At 37.5% G+C, this 18,049-nt stretch overlaps 1 protein-coding gene across 2 annotated transcripts in view; it reads right to left on the bottom strand.

Moving 5' to 3' along the window:
• STXBP5L (syntaxin binding protein 5 like) overlaps positions 1–18,049 on the bottom strand; it is a 407,770-nt gene that overhangs the window by 210,417 nt on the left and 179,304 nt on the right. For both annotated transcript variants that reach the window (XM_027845316.1, XM_027845317.1), the window contains exon 6: positions 14,912–14,975. In XM_027845316.1, coding sequence (XP_027701117.1) covers positions 14,912–14,975 — 64 coding nt within the window. The remainder of the gene's footprint in view (positions 1–14,911; positions 14,976–18,049) is intronic.

The following is an 18,049-nucleotide window of genomic DNA, read 5'->3' as shown; positions in this document are numbered from 1 at the left end:
CCAAAGCATAATAGATTCTGCTCTAGCCCCTGTTTTTACTCTGTGTGTCTCTCTGTTTCAAATACATTTCTTGTAAACAACATATTATTGGATTCTGGTTTCTAATCCATTCTGCTGACTGCTTTTATTTTTATTTATATCTCTAAATGCTTATAGCAATAAAATAGAGAAAGAACAGATCAATGTATTGTGCATGCAATTAAAGAAGTTATAAAAATCTCCAATTTGAAAATCCTGAAAATCAAAGGAGAGATGAATAAAATTGAAAGTTTAAAAAAATTGAACTAATAAATAAAAGAGCTGGTTTTATAAAAAAAAGATAAAACATTAGCTGATATGATTTTAAAAAAAGAGGAAAACCAAATTACCAGTATCAAAAATGAAAAGAGTGAATGTACCACCAGTGAAGATGAAATTAAAGTAATTATTAGTAGCTATTTTGCCCAACTATATGCCAATAAATCTGACAATTTAAATAAAATGGATGACTATAAAAATATAAATTGCTCCAATTAATAGAAGAGTAAATAGAATATTTAAATAACCCCATCTTAGAAAAAGAAATTGAACAAGTCATCAATGAATTTCCTAGAAAAAATCCCCAAGACCAGATGAATTCACAAGTGACTTCTACCAAATATTTAAAGAACAAGTAATTCCAACACTATATAAACCACTTGGAAAAATAGTCAAAGGAGTCCTATCAAATTCCTTTTATGACATAAATAGGATGCTGATACCTAAACCAAGAAGAGCAAAAACAGAGAAATAAACTATAGACCAATTTCCTTAATGCATATTGATGAAAAATTTTAAATAAACTTCTAGCAACAAGATTACAGCAATGTATCACAAAGATCATACACTATGAATGAGTAGGATTTATACCAGGAATGCAGGACAGGTTCAGTATTAGGAAAACTATCAACATCATTGACCATACCAATAAAAAACCCAACAAAAACCATATGATTATCTCAATAGATGCAGAAAAAGTTTTTGAGAAAATACAACACTCATTCCTGTTTAAAAAAAAAAAAAAACATTAGAAGGGGCAACTAGATGGCACAGTGGATAGAGCACTGGCCCTGGAGTCAGGAGGACCTGAGTTCAAATCCGGCCTCAGACACATAACATTTACTATCTGTGTGACTCTGGGCAAGCCACTTAACCCCAATTGCCTTGCCAAAACAAACAAACAAAACCACTAGAAAAGATGTGAATAAAATAAGCTTTCCTTAAAATGATAAATAGTATCTATCAAAGACCATCAGCAAGCATTATCTGTAATGGAGGTAAGCTAGAATCCTTCCCAATAAGATCAGGGTGAAGCAAAGATGCCCAGTGTCTCCACTATTATTCAATATTGTTCTAAAAATACTAGCTATAGAATAAGATAAGAAAAAGAAATTGAAGGAATTAGAATAGGCAATGAGAAAACAAAACTACCACTCTTTGTAGATAATATGATGATATATTTAGAGAATCCTAGAATCCTACCTATGGAATCCTAGAGAATGAACTGAAAAACTAGTTGACACAATTAACAACTCTAGCCAAGATGCAGGATATAAAATAAATCCACATAAATCATCGGTATTTCTATATATTACCAACAAAGTCCACCAAGAAGAGTTAGAAAGGGAAACTCCATTTAAAATGACTGCAAACAATATAAAATACTTGGGAATCTACCTGCCAAGACAAACTCAAGAGCTATATGAACAAAATTACAAGACACTTTTGACACGCATAAAATCAGACCCAAACAATTGGAGAAATATTCACTGATCATTGGTAGGCTAAGACAATATAATAAAAGTGACAAGTCTACCTAAATTAATTTTTTTACTCAGTGTCATACCAATCAAATACTAAAAATTATTTTATAGAGCTAGAAAAATAGTAACAAAATTTATCTGGAAGAACAAAAGCTTAAGAATATCAAGGAGATCAGTGAAAAAAAAAATATAAAAGAAGTACTAACAGTACCAGATTTCAAACTGTATTACAAAGTAGTAATCATCAAAACAATCTGGTACTGCCTAAGGAGTTTATTTAAAAAGTGCTACAATACGACTGGAGCAATGCACATTCCAAGGTGCTTTCCTAGACATTTAAACCAATAGCAGTTGATATATCTAGTCAGTTGTCAACTCTACTCAATTGTAACTCCACTATAACCTCTCCCTACCAGCACATCTCCTTTTCCCTGACTATTTCAATATCCTCCTAAATATCCATTCTGCCTCACTTTCTCTCCCTTTAGTCCTTTCCAAACTGATGTGAGGTTAATGTTCCAGAAGCACATCTGACCATGTCGTTACTCTGGTCAAGAAGCTTCAGGCTCCCTGTTTAGATTTACATAAAATTATATTTATATAAAGTATACATTTTCCTGTTTGGAATTTTAAACTCTTCAATATTGAGTTCCAATTTTTCTTTCCAGGAATTGCATGATCCTCCTCTTTATATGCTCTATTTTCAAGCCAATCTAGTTTATTAGGTCTTCTTATGACACAACATTTTTGTCTCTCATTTTTGTTCCTTTGTATGTCTTCTCTTATACCTGGAATGCATCCTTTCCTCACCTCCATCCAATCCCTGGCTCCCTTCAAGGCTTGGCTCAGTTTCTGCCTCCTATCAGAAGAATCTTCCTGACTCCTTGACTGGCACTCTATCCACTGTGCCACCTAGCTACCCCAAGCATTTATTAAACATTTACTATGTGCCAGGCACTGTGCTAATAGGTCTTGGCAATACAAAGAAAGGGAAACACACAGTCCCCATCCTCAAGAAGCTTACATCCTAATGAAGAAGAAAACATGCAAAAAAAAAACTATGTACATACAGGATATATACAATATAAATGTGAGATAATCTCATAAGGAACATTCTTTTAAGGAAGGTTAAAAAGAGAGAACCAAGAAAGGTCTCTTGCAGAAAGTGGAATTTTAGAATTGTGAAGGAAGCCAGGAAAGCAAAGAAGTAGAGGTGAAAAGAGAGAACATTTCAGGCACGGGAATAGTCAATATAAAGGCAGAGAGATGGAAGATTGAGTGTCATGTGTAAGGATTAGCAAGAAGACTAAAGTTCCTAGAACATGCATGGAAGAGAAGAAAATGTAAGAAGATAGGAAAGATCAGAAAAGACCAGGTTGTAAAGGGCTTTAAAAGCCAAACAGAGGATTTTTTTTTTTTGATCCTGAAAGTAGCGTAATATACTGCCTGTTCTATACCATAAGGAATGCCAACTTCTTTGGTTATTTTTGTATCATTCCAGGGACAATTTTTTCAGTGTTAATCTAAGTGAAAATGTGGCAAATAAGCTCTCATATCCAGGAAAGCCTGGCTTACTCTGCATGATGACCAAAACTTATACATCCTCACATGTGAGTGTATTTGTCCTGATTTTTTCGCTTCGAGGTCTTTGTGTTTTGTGAACACTTTGAAAAATTAGACATCCCTTGTGAACTTCTTTGTTTCTATGAAAAGTTGGGGAGTGGGGGTAGAAGGTTGATAATGGAAGCAACTTTGAAACAAGTTGTTGTGCCAGAGGGCAGGGCCTATGATGTTAATTTGCCATATGCTAGCCAATTTCTAAGTTCACATTTGAGTTTTACAATTCTGAAGTCTTAGTACTATTTGTCATTCAAGTGAGTAATCTTGGAGAGAAACAGACTATATCACACAGGGAAGCTAATGATTCCTCAACTTTGCCAACTTTTATTAATTTTCAATTAGAGAATTTTCTCAGATCATTACACCTCTAATGGCCCTCTTGTCAAACCAAAAAACCAATAACAAAATCCACCCTTGTGCATTGATCTAAACTATACAAACAATGCTTGAACCATGTTTGATGATTATTTACATTTTCCTGGGAACTAAGGGCCCATTAGATGTAACATCCAAGTATAGTGGGACTATTTATTTAATATGGATCAGTTTTATATATCCAATGAGCTTCTTCAACTCCAGGTAATGCTTTCATATCGGTATATTTGGGAACCCAAGCCAATGAAAATCAAGTGGCACAAAGGCCAAAAGAATATAGAGATTACTTTAGCCAGCAAACACTCGATTTCATTGACAAATGGAGAGACGTGGCATAGACAAAACCAATTGGAAATGATAAGCCAGGAGTGGGGAACCTGTGACCTCGAGGCCATACATGTCTGTCTAGGTCCTCAAGAGTGGCCCTTTCAGTGAATCCGAACTTCACAGAGCAAATCCCCTTATAAAAGGATTTGTTCTGTAAAACTTGGACTCAGTCAAAGGGCCTCACTTGAGGACCTAAAGGGATATATGTGTCCTGGAGGCTGCAGGTTCTCCACCCCTGGGTTAAGCTATAAAATCTTTGTATGAGAGGATGGCAGGAGATTATGAGCAATATCACTTCATAAAACAATGACCTGGATTGAATGAAGAGTAGGTTTACAGAATGCTTAGTTAGATATTCTTTTATGCTGTCTCGTTCTAAAGACATTTCAGGACGAAACTGATTTACTAGAAGACATGGATAAAAATTGCAGAGAAGGTGTGGATAGTTTATAGGAAATGCTCATGTTGATAAGATCTTAGAAGTATGATCTAGCATACTTCTATCAAAAGTATTGAAGAAATAGATACATCTTAAAGTACTAAAGAAATAGATATATTTAAAAATAGTATATTCTATAATTTGTCCCAGGGGCTTCCCTTTGCCCCAGTGATTACTACCAAAATGCCTTAGTGGACTCTAAGAAACCATAAAGAATCCCACTTCATGTCCCAGTTTTAGATGATGTTTCTGTGTAGTAGGAATGATCCCAGAGATCATATGCTTTGGCTCCATAGGGACTGACATACATATCATCCTCTTGCTGAGGGATAGAGATAACAGTCACACAAGATGTACAGCCATGGAAGGTTGTGATTCGCATATTTAGCACTAACTCCCAAACTGATAGATTGATTGCAGATGTATGTGTTGGTATTTGAGAGTATTTTTTCATTGCCTGTGTAGCCCTTTAGCATAATACAGTTCACCTGTTTGTTTCTCTTGATATTATTAATTTCTGTTTCCTTATCTAAAATCACGATTGCCACAATTGCTTTGTTGGAGGGGGAGGAAAGGAAGGGAACAAGTATTTATTAAGCATCTAACATGTCCCAGACACCATGCTAATTGCTTTACATACGTTACCTCATTTTGATCCTCACAACATTTTATTATATATATATATATATAAATATAAATATATTATATTTATTATCACTATTATCCCCATTTTACAGTTTAGGAAACTGAGGCAGATAGCAGTTAAATGACTTGCCTAGGGTCACACAGCTGGATTCAAACTCAGATCTTTCTTGAGTCCATGCAGTACTCTATCTACTGCACCACTTAGTTGCCTAGAAATGCCATTTCTATAGTACTTTGAAGTTTGCAAAATACTTTACAAATATCTCACCTCATCCTCATAGCAACCTTAGTAGGTAGGTGTCATTATGATCCCCAATTCAAAGATGATGAAACTGGGGCAGAAAGAGGTTAAATGATTTGCCCAGGGTTACATAGCTAGTAAATCTCTTAGAGTTGTATAGAATAATAATATGTTTTGCTTTATTATCTCATGTAAATCTGTCTATATGTTTTACATGTGTTTCATACATGCAACAAATTGTTAAGATTTGGTGTTTTGTTTTTAACTCATTCTCCCATTCTCTTATTTAAGAAATCAAATCCATTCACATTCATATTTACAAATATTAAATTTGTAGATAGGATTTTCTCCATTAAATTTCTATATTTATTTATCCCTTTCTTCTTTTACATTATCCCTTCATCTATCTTCTTTCTTCACTCTCTCCCTCCCTCCTCCACCCTTCCTTACTGCTCTTATAATACTGTGGTCCTCCGTGCTGACTCTTCCCATGTCTATTCTACCTATTTTTTCCATTTCAAGTACTTCAATTTGTAATTCCTTTCCTTTTCTAGGAAATCTAGAAATCTTTCTCAGAAATTAATGTCCTATTCAATTAATGTCCATCGGTGCTTACGTGATCCTTAATCTCATATTAGCTGGGGCTTCTGGTGGACATAAGCTTTGCTCTTTTATCTCCCTAGCTCATAGAACTAACAGTACAATTAAAGCTCTTCTTAATAGATGCTCAATAGATACTTTATCGATCTCCCTCTATTTTCTGTGTGAAATATCTTCTGAGGAAATTCTTTCTTAGGAATGTACCTTCACTCATGGAAAAGGCAGTGGGTGCAATAGGGAAACTTGAGTTGGCAGGCCTAGTTCTCTTTTTTGCCTTTCTCACTATCATCTGTTGCTACAGATTTTAAAACATTTTGTCCCCTTTATTCCTGTCCCTTTGTTCATCAATCTCCAAGCTGTTCACCCCTAGGGGCCAATTTACTTTCTCTTCCCAATGGGAAGTAGTTCCCAAGAAGCATAAACATTCTTTGGAATACCTATTCAACTTAAGTTTCCACCCCAATCCCAACAGAGTTCGCTGCAAAACCTCCTCCTATCTCAGGGGAAATCACTCAACGATGTGTTTGCGGGACTTTGCTCTTGGATTTTCCTTTGTGACTTAAGCCTCAAAGTTCTATCCCTTGTTTCCCACAACCCCAAAGGCAAAGAGAATAAGTGAAAACCTCCCTTCTATTTGTCCTTCTCAATTTCTGATCAGATTTCTTTTAGAACCTCCTATTTCACAGATGTTCTATTTGTCTTCGAATTGCCTCTCAGACAACGTGTGAGGCTTTAGTGTTCTTTAAAGAGAAAACTAAAAACCTAAGAACACAAATTACTTGTGGAACAAGTCTTTATTTGACAAGAATATGGGAGAGGGAGGAAGCAATTTGGCAAAAATTAGGTTTAGATCAACATCTTACATTACATACCAGAATATACTAGGATTGTATTTTTTAATTAATTAATTAATTTTTAGTTTTCAACGTTCACTTCCATAAGCTTTCAAGTTTTAAATTTTCTCTCCCTCCTTCTTTCCCAAGATGGCATGAAACCTGATATAGGCTCCACATATACATTCCTATTAAACATATTTTCACATTAGCCATGTTGTAAAGAAGAATTAGAACCCAAAGGAAAAACCAAAAGAAAGAAGAAACAAAAGAAAACAGAAGAAAAAAAAGAGCAAATAGTATGCTTCAATCTGCATTCAAACTCCATAGTACTTTTTCTGGATGTGGATATCATCAAAATAGATATATTTTTAAAAATCAGAATGACAACAGATCAGGTATCTTCTTGGTTATGGCTAAGGAGAAAAATATATACCAAAGGATAGAGGAAATCAAAAAGGGATAAAGGAAATCACAAAAGATAGGCTGATAATTTTGATCAATGAAATTAAAAAGCTTTTGTATGAACAAAATCAGTGCAGCCAGGATAAGGGGAAAAGTGTCATCAGAGAAAAAGTTGCATCAAATATCTCTGATAACATTATGATATTCAAGACACATAGAGAAGTAATAGAGATTTATAAGAAAGAGAGTGAGCCTCAAATGGATGTTATCAAAGGATATTAAGAAAATTTCTCCAAAGAAAAATTATAAAGTATTAACATTTATGTGAAACATCGTTTTAAATAATTAATAAGGGAGAAAATAAAAACAGCTCTAAAGTTTCCCCTTATAACAAGCAAATTGGGAAATATGATAAACTTCTCCAATGTTGGAGAAATTGTGAAAAGACAAACATGCTAATTGTTGTGGGCCAGAATACTGGTGGAACTAGGAGGAGATAGGTTAACTTTCCCCTTCCTTCATATACTCACAATACCAGCCAGGGCTTTTGTGAGGAAGGAAGGAATGAGGCAAATATGAGGCAATTGGGCTTAATTTTAGCCCTATGTGGATTGATCTGGGACAGAGATGTAGGTCATTTTAGCAAGAAGAATATAAATGTTTTTAGCATTTTGGCAGAGAACTCCTGAGACCTCAGGGAACCTCCTTGCTGGTGGCTTTTATTTTATTTTTTATTTGCTTTAATCTTCTTAATTTTTTTAACCATCTCAGAACTGCTTTGACCATGAGGATTTGAATATATGTATAGATGTAAAAGGACTATTTGTTTGAACCTTCAGGCTCTAGTTATCTATTGAACCGGATGCAGAATTAGAACTTGGGCACTAATCATTGATGGTGGAATTAGAAATTGATCTAATCACTCTGTAAAAAATTTTGGAATTCTGCTAAAAAATGATTAAGCGTCCATACCCTTTGATCCAGAGAAATCAGTGCTAGGCATATACCCCAACAAGATTAAAGAAAGGTCCCCTTGCAGTACAAGAGAATTGGAAACAAAGTTGATGTCTATCAATTAAACAATGGCTAAATTTTTGGGGGGGTAAATAAATGTAATGGAATAAATTGCATGCCATAATAAACAATGAAAAATTAAGAGAAGCCTAGAAGACATATAAGTGTGGTCCTAGGAAAAATTAAGAAGATGTATCTCTTTTTAGAAGTTTAGGACTATGGATATGGAATATTACATATACTGTCAGACTTTGATGTACTGATTAGTTTTGTTCAGGAGCTTTTTTTCTCTTTTTTTTCTAATCTTTGTTACAAGGCATAGCTTGATAAGTACAGAAAATAAGTGGAAAATGAAAGCAATGGAAAAAATAAAGATAATTAAAAAACTCATACCCCACACTCATAGTTTTATATAGGTCTTTAACCAAGAAAGAGAGCAGCACCATGAAAACCCAGAGAAGAGGTAATATCCACTGGGAGAAGGTGGTCAACAGTATCAAATGGTAGAGAGAAGTCAGAAGGGAGGAGAATTAAATAAGATGATTGGATTTGGCCATTAGGACATTGCTGATTACCTTCAAGAGAGCAGTTTCAGCTGAGTGGTGGGAGATGACACACACATATATGTATGTATGTATTTATGTATGGACAAACAAAATAAATACAAAATTGTTTAGGGACACTGCAGTGCCACAGAAACATAGAGAAAAGAGAGAATCAAGGAGAAAAAGGTGATTAATAGTGTCAAGGGCTGAAGAGAGATCAAGAAGGATGAATGTAGAGAAAAAGGCCATTAGATTTGACAATTAAAAGATCATTGACAAAATTTTGGGAAAGTTATTTAAGTTGAATGATGAGGTTAAAAGCCAGAGTACAGACAATCAAAGAGAAAGTGAGAGAAAAGGAAATGGAGGTACCTATTATCGACAGCCTTCTCAAGAAGGTTAGCCATAGATGGATCAAATGAAGGTTTTTTGGGGGAAAGGGGAGACATGGACATGATTGGAGCCTGCAGAACCAGAATATTATTGAAAGAGTAGAGATGATGTGGGGGCACGGTGAGACAATCTGCTGGAAGATGGAATGGAAGGGGATCACTTGTACATGTAGAGGGATTGGCACTGGCAAAGTGAAAGGCCACCTCTTCACGTAAGACAGGGTGAAGATAGAGATAGTGGCAGAAAGCATCTTAGTGATATGAGATAAGGAGAAGGGGAGAAGGTGATCATGGCTAATAGGATAGATTTTTTCAATGAAATGTGAAACAAAGTTCTTAATTGAGAGAGTAGAGAGAGAAGGAACTATGTGAAGGTTGAAGAAGGATGAAAAGGTTCAGAAAAGCTACTATGGTGAGTAGGATAGTGACTTGATTAGGAAGTTGTGAAAGGATTGCCTTGACATAGTAAGGGGCCCAGTTGAAATTATGTAACTTGATTAAGTAGTGCACTTAGCACAATTTCAGTAGTAAATTAGCAGGAGCAAAGGCAGCAAATGATGGAGTAGTACAAGGCTGAGGCTTGGTAGAGCAAGATTGGAGACAGGATAAGGGGACAAGAAATTTGAGAGAGAGCTGTACTGGTTCAGCAAGGGGTCGAAATGGGAAAAGGATAAAAGCGCAGCCAGGGCAGGGGTGATAGTTTGGGAAAGAACTGAAGGGTTAAGGGATTTGAAGTCACATTGAGGATGAAGAACAGAGTTTGAGGATTACAAGAGGGGGGTGGGGAAAGGAAGGCAGCATTACAGTTCAGAATTCTGAAATACCCCTATCTGACCCAAACATCTTATCCTCTCTCTCCCCGTGTTTCATGACTAAACCTATTATTCATCTTTGCCACTCTAGTCCTGCCAAACATTACCCTGGATTATTCTTACTGTGCACCTCTTACAATGCTCTCCACCTGCTGCCAAACATACAACTGAACTGACGTGGTCCACAACAAATTCATGTTATCTAATCCTGGTTGCCTGCCTCTCCTTTCCCCTGGTTACAAGACATTCCCTAAATAACTCATTCTCATGCTGCCCATAGTGCCTGCTTTCTTTTCTCAAGCCTCCCAATACCTCCCCTTCCCCATTCTTTCTCAGCAAAGGACTTTGTCCCAAACTTTGAGAAAATATAGGATGGGTTTATGGCTCTGAATTCCCTATTCTACATCTCAAAACTCTTTAATATCACTCCTTTTCTCCCACCCCTATCTTCCACAATTATCTTCTCTTTTTCTTCAGTCTCTAATGAAGTGACTTATCTACATGTAATCTTAATCACAGTGACCTCTTATCTGCTCCTCATCTCAACTGGTTACCTCTCTACTGCCTAAAAACACACCTAGTTCTCCCTTTATCTTAAAAACAAACCAGCTTCCACTTGACACTAACATACCCTTAAGCTATCATCCTTTATTTCTCTCTTTCACATTCCCATACTAGAAAAGTTACCTATACTTTACTACCACTTTCTGGACTCACTTCTCATTATTTTGAAATTTGGCATAGAACACCACCACTCAGTTGAAACTTCACTCTTGAAGGTAATCAGCAATGTCCTAATGACCAAATCCAATCATCTTATTTAATTCTCCTCCCTTTTGACTTCTCTCTAGGATTTGAAGCTGTTGACCACCTTCTCCCAGTGGATATTATCTCTTCTCTAGGTTTTCATAGTGCTGTTCTCTTTCTTGGTTATCTGCCTAACTGTCTGGCTGCTCTTCTCAGTTTCTTTTTTTTTTTAATGCTTTTGCTTTTTAATTCTTTTTTTTCTTTTTAATTTATTTATTTTTAGTTTTCAACATTTACTTCCACAAAATTTTGAATTCCAAATTTTCACCCCATCTCACCCCTCCCCCCATCCCAAGATGGCATGCATTCTAAATATCCCTTCCCCTAGTCTACCCTCCCTTCTATCTCTTCCCCCCTTCTCTTATCCCTTTCCCCTTTCATTTTCCTATAGGGCAGGATAGATTTCTATACCCCATTTCCTGTATTTCTTATCTCAGTTTCCTTTGCTGGATCATTATGCATGTCCCAGCCTGTTGTATAAGAATGTCCTGATGCTCTGTCCTTGTTCTTCTCTTCTTTTTCTATACACTATGTGGTTATCTTTATCAGTTCCCAAGAGTTCAATTATCATCTTTATACAGATTATTCTCAGAACTATCTAGCTCTAGTGTGTCTCCTGAGATGCAACACCACATTACCAACTGCCTATAATATATTTTCAATTGACTAGCCCCTAGGCATTTCAAACATAACACACTGAAAATGGAAATTATCAATTTTTCCCCAAATTCACCTAACTTTTCCTAACTTATGTATTTGTTTTGAAGGTACCACCCTGCCAGTCACTCTTGTTTACAACCTAGAAGTCATCTTCAACACTTCACTCTCACTTCCCCCCTTCAAATCTAATTAATTGCCAAATCTTTTTTAATCTATATCCACAATATCTCTTGAATCTATTCTCTTTTTTCTACTCACACAGCTACCACCCTAGCTCACATCATTATTTTTATATTTTTTGAGACTTGGTCTCCCTATCTCATTCAGATTGGGAGCAAAGTAGCCATTCACGGGCCTGGTCCTACTACTGATGAGCATGGGCACTTTGACCTGCTCTGTTTTGGACCTGTTCAGATTTGTCCCTCCTAAGATAGCTTGGTGCCCCACTCCCTTCTCCTTGGGGGCCTACCATAGTGGTGCAAGGCTTAGTGTAGACACATGATCAGTTTAGGCCACTGTAGCTCAGAATTCTAGAGCTCAACTTCAGTTTATTATCTATGAACAAGTTTTACAGCCTTCTAATTGGCCTCATTAACTTCAATTTCTTGACTGCCCCTCCCCATTCATCTATAACACAATGTCAAACTAATATTTCAAAAGAATATCACTCATCTATTCAAGAAACTCTAGAAGCTTCCTATTATTTCTAGAATAAATACAGATACATCCATGTAGCATTTAAAACTCTTCACAATCTGATTTCAGCCTATCTTTCCAGGCTTAATGCACACCATTCCCCTTCTTCTTCAGGGACTGACTGTTTCATGGCAGCTTGTTCAGTGATTGCAACCCCTCAACCCATGCCTGAACTGTATGCCCCCTCTCAAATTCATCTTGTAGAAACCTGAACTTTCTTCAAACTTGGCTCAAGTTCCATCTCTCATTTAGTCCTTTCCTCAGCTCCCAGGTGCTAGTCTCACCTGACTAGCCCCACTCCCCCATAATGTGCTTTGTATTTATTTATTCATTTACTTATTTATTTGTCTGTGTATATGTTATCTTCCCCAACTAAATGTCAGCTCCTGGAGGGCAGGCAATACTGTGTTTTCTTCTCTGAACCCAGGTCTTAGCATTCAAAGATCTGACTCCCAGTTCTGCCCTCTTTTTGTGACATCACACTGCCTCCTACTTCTCATTTATCATTCTCTGTTTTGTATTAGAGGTTTTTGTACAGGTGTAGTACACTGTTACTAGTCTGCAAGCTCCATGAGAGCAGAGACCAAATCTTATTTGTCTTTGTGATTCTCCCCAAACCTATCACATTGCTCTGTAGCTAGCAGGTGATTAAGAAACATTTAACTGAATTGAATTCAATTTGGGTATTATAGAGCAGGGCTGCCAAGACCAGGATGCTGTGGCACAACATAATTTGCCTCTTTTGCCTAACAAGATTCATTATACCTAGGCAGATGGCAAACAGAATTGTAACATTAGACGGGGGATGGTACCAGGTTTAGAAGGTGAAAGATAGGACAAAGAATCTGGACTTAATGGTACCCAAGACTACATCATTCCCCCTAGACAGAGTGAACACAAGCCTCACTGAAGCAGCAAATACCCTGAGGGACTGACAGGAAGCAGCATGAGCCATGCAAGTCAAGCCACCACTATGACCTTGACCATGATCTTCCCTCAGACTCTGATGGAAACAGCTCAGGAATCTGAACTGAAGAGCCTTGCAAATAGTAATCCCTCCCAACTCCCAACAGCTTGCTTTCAACCAGAAGCCATCACTGAGGGGAGGAATCATTTTGGAAAAGGGGCTCATCAACATCACCAACTGTCACCAACACACGGATAAGCATAAGAGCCCTGGGGTGGAAGCACCCTCCTCCATCCTCCCAGATCTTTGGTCCTGCTTTCAGCCCGGCCATTACATAGGGAAGCAGCTGTTGTAGAGAAGGGCCTAGCAATCTCCATGGGGCAGGCAAGCCAACCTAGCTGAAGTAGCAAGAACCCTGAGAGAGAGAGAGATAATAGGCAGCATGTGACAGGCAAGACAAACCAATCTTGACCACCATCTCCCCTTAGATCCTGATGGAAACAGACTCTGAACCCAAAAGGCTTAGGAACAGCAATGCTTCCATCACAGTGAACCCCAGTCTTTATTTGGAGAAGCAAGGCCTGTTGATATGCATAGCGGCAACTACCCTTGAAGATGCTACAGCCACAGGTACTGAAGACCCAGAAAAGAAAATTCTTATCACCAAAGTTCTTGGCACTGTCTGGTGGGTCAACATCCGAAACTTATATGATTTATCAGTGGAAATGATGTTAAAGAAGAGGCATTTCCACCTGGCTGGCACCTGGACCTTCCATCCATGTTGCCTCCCCGAATAGAATGTGAGTTCTTGAGAGCAGAGATTGTCCTTTTTTTCTGTTTGTATCCCTAGTGTGCAGCACAGCACTTTGCACATAGCAGGTGCTTAATAAATGCTTTTTTTCATTCATTCATTCATTTAACTGTTAAGCTTTGGAACATGGGTATAGCCTCTGAACAATGTGTATTTATACCTCATTTCTGAGGTGATACTACGAAGGGATAGGTTTATGGCCTAGCAAGGTCTTAGATCCTAGAAAGCAAAATAGCTGACGCCAGCAGCTTCCTACTCCATTTTCCCTGGCATCAGTAACCAAGAGATTCTACTTTCAACATAAATACCAGGTGCCCTGCAGTTTCTGTATTCAATAGTGTCTATCCAGGTATCACCCAGTTCAGTAGTAAAAAAAATCGTTTCACTCAGTACGTACCTAAGGGTTCAGCTGAGAAATTAACTTGTAGGGTTTTTTTTCCTTCCTGCTGTTTAGGGAGGTTAGACCAGGGTGGAATGGAGGATTCTAATTTGGAAAGGCTTGCAATAGGCACATTGATATCATCAATTTGCTTAATTTACTGCTACTATTTTGATTAATGTCTTTTTCACACGTATGTCTTTGTAAATGACCTTGAATTAGGCACACAACCAGAGACATAATGAATAGAGGAGCCAGTAAGAGAGGAAAAAGATCTGTGAGAATTGATTGGCTGATACAGAAATAACCTCTAAAATAACATGAGAAAGTGATACCACTCATGAAGGAGTGAGGCCAATTGGTATCAGTCAGCTGCTCTGAGAGCCCAGGAGAGAGGCAAAAGGAGCCTGGCAGATACCCAAAATGTCTTCTGGAGCTGGGTGACAAGTACCACATATACCTTCACAAAAATCCTAGGTAAGAATTTTGGTTTGGCTCTGATAGAAACCAAAGAGCTCAATTGGGGCTAACATTATTTTGAATGGCCTAAAAAAATTTTTAGGAACTGAGGAAAACAAAAACACCAAGACTTTATGGCATTTTATGCTATTATTGTACTCACTTTCCCTTCGTCCCTTGGACTATCACTTAAATGTACAACTGGACCTGGGTGAGTCTTTGTGGATCTGAAAAACAAATCAAAATATTGCATTTTTTTAAATAAAAAGAAATACTATGTACAGAGGGAAAATAAAAATAAGATTATGTTAAAATAAATATCTAAAATTCTAGATCATAACCCAAAATGCATTTGAGACTAGCAATCTTCCCTGTTAATCTTTATTAGTACCTTATCAGATGTGGGTGCAAAATTTGAAATGAATCTTAAATTTAAAAAATGGACAGCCCTGCGCCTATAATGCTGATTGTGAACTTGATCCATTTTGATGGATCCATCTACTTGAACCCCATTTTAAAGATGGATTCTCCAAATTTTATTTTCTTTGACATGAACTGTCAATTAATTGTGGATATAAAAGAAAACATACTAGTTCTATTTGTTTTATAAGGAATTACTTATCTATATAGATTCTCCATAACATTCCTGCAATTTCTAATCATGGAAAAGAGGCAATTCTCAGGCATCCAAGACCACAGCAGTAGACAATGAGTTTTGAGGGTCCTATTGAGTTGGAAAGGATTTGAGTATTTCCCTGTGATAAATGTGTTAATGATGTCTTTGGACTATCCCAGCTAAGCACAGAGAAGATCATCACTAGAAGGCTGACTTCTGTTGGGTTTTTTTTGGCTCTGGCAACCGATAAAACCATCTACTAAGGCATGGCGAGGTGAAATACACACCCTGATGGCAAAATATGGACCTTTTGAAATATTGTCAAAAGAGCCGAAGAACTGGTAACTCCAGTTTGCACTACTATTCAATCTCCAGTACAAACTAGAGAGGGTCATAAAAGCATTAGAGATCTACTAGTTCAGGGATTCTTAACCAGAAGATTGTGACCTTTAAAAAATGGTAACTGTATAATTATATAACAGTTTCCGTTTTGATCCAATTATATTTTATTTTATAAATTAAAATGCATTCTGAGAAAGGGTTCATAGGCTTTACCCATCTGCCAAAGGGATCCATGACATAAAAGGCCAAGAATTCTAGTATTAGATAATGATGTTCCTTGTATCCATGGTTTCTTTTATCTCTCCCTCATATTCTTCCTTTCCACATTTTTGCTTTCATAATTTTTAATAATGATGTAATTTTTTTACATAGGCCAGGTAAGTAAAGTCAACATGTTCCAGGCACTGTGTGAAGTCCTGGAGACACAAAAAAGGGCAAACAATTTTGAACCTCAAGGAATTCACAATCTAATGGGAAAGACAACATACAAACCACTACGTACAAATAGGTACAGGTGCTTCAGATATGATTGAAAGTTTCAATGGATCAAATTTGCTATGCAATTCTATCACAATCATAATGACATAATATTAGCACATCTCCTTTGACTTATTTATCCATCTATATTCAGTTCCTCATTCTGTTTTCATTACTGGATTTGCCCCTGTAAGGTGACCTTTTACATCTTACTCTTTTCTAAGAGTTGCGAAAGGGGAGGAGAGGACATGGGATCTGACCTTGGAAATTACTAGTAGTGTCAATTTTGAAAAAGAATTTTCAAAAATCTATTCTTTTCATGCCTTTACCAATACTTCCATGCCTGGGAGACCTCAGAATAGTCTCACTTACTGCTGTCTTCAAATGACATGCTTCCAGAATTTCTACAGCTTTTGGACAACTCCTAAATATATTTCTGTTTTCAAAATAGCTATTGTTGAAATAGACTGTATTAGTCATCTTTGAAGTTTGATGGGGACCAATTTTCATCCTGAAGCCATTAGAGTTGCCAAAATTTTCACATTCCAAGGATACCCTGGATCTATAGTCCAGCTGGCTTAGCAGCTTATTTTGACCTTGCAATCCTACTTTTAGGAACTGGGTTCTTGCTTTCTGTTTACTGTGACCGTGATACCCTACTTTGTACCCTAGTTCTAGTAACTAAGTTCCTGAGCTCTATTTTTCCCCTGTGCTCTGCCCTACATATTTATTCCTCTAGGACAAGGGATATGACTTGTTTGTGCCAGGCACTCTCAGACAGTGGAGCCCCACCCCTGTGACTAGGCTCCCACAACTGGAACTGTCTTATTGCAACCACCTACCTGCCTGAATCTTTCTCTATTGTCTGCTACCATACACTAATGCTACCTTTGCAGGTCTGTCTTGTTTCTTGGTCTCATATTTCTATGACCTGCCCTATCAACCAAGATCCTCTATTGACAATGTCATAAATGGTTAGTTCCCATGTTTGCCATAACCAACAAGAGTCCAGAAACAAAGCCCATTGCTATCTAGTCTCCTGGATTAACTGGTTACCAAGCCACCTGGCCTCCTCACAAGCCCAGGACCAGAGACCTAGGGGAGAAAATGAACATCCTACCTAGAGCCTAGAGCAAAGCTCCCCTTGTTACAGGCAAAGGTTTGTCAATATACTGTCCAATAACTAGCAGACTCTCTCCTCTTACTTACTTGTTTACTTACTTGCTCAAACCCCTGTGATTCAGACTCCAAGGCTGCTTAAGCAACAATTCCCCTCCCTGATCCAACTCATTCCCTCATCTCTACCATTTCATCACAACTCTTCCCAAGTCCCATTTCAACTCTTTCTGACTCTTCCATTATGTTCCCTGTATCCACTATTCTATTATCAAAAATTGTTCTTCCTAGTGGACTTCTTCCTTTCATAATCCTTCCATTTGCCTGCAGGCATCGAAACCTTACTCCCCAAAGACTCTTGCTACCTTGTCCAGTCCTAGATGCACTTTCTCTTGTGTCCCATCTCCCCTAAAACACTAGATGAAGGGGGAGAATAGGCATCCTCCTAGCTCCCTTCTTTCACTTCCAGCCCTTTTCCATTGTCACTGTCACTCAACAGCCTCTCCTCCTATGAGGTTTACCATATTTAGATATATCAACCTATCCAGATCCTGGTGGCAATTATCAACCGGCATCCAAATTGGTCTATCACTCCCCCACTCACAAATACCTTGGCCTCCTAGTTCATTAATCTCCTCAACTCTTAGGGAGTTGCCCGAGACATAGAGAAAGTTAAGTAACTTGCCATCAATTACAAAGTTAAGATGTATCTAAGGCAGGTTTTAAAACCAGCCCTTCCTGATGCCAAAG

Source organism: Vombatus ursinus, unplaced genomic scaffold (assembly GCF_900497805.2).
Source record: "Vombatus ursinus unplaced genomic scaffold, bare-nosed wombat genome assembly UNPS02014959.1, whole genome shotgun sequence".
In the NCBI taxonomy this organism is placed as follows: domain Eukaryota; kingdom Metazoa; phylum Chordata; class Mammalia; order Diprotodontia; family Vombatidae; genus Vombatus; species Vombatus ursinus.
Note: the sequence above shows the minus strand (reverse complement) of the source record. Positions and strands in the feature narration are given on the sequence as shown.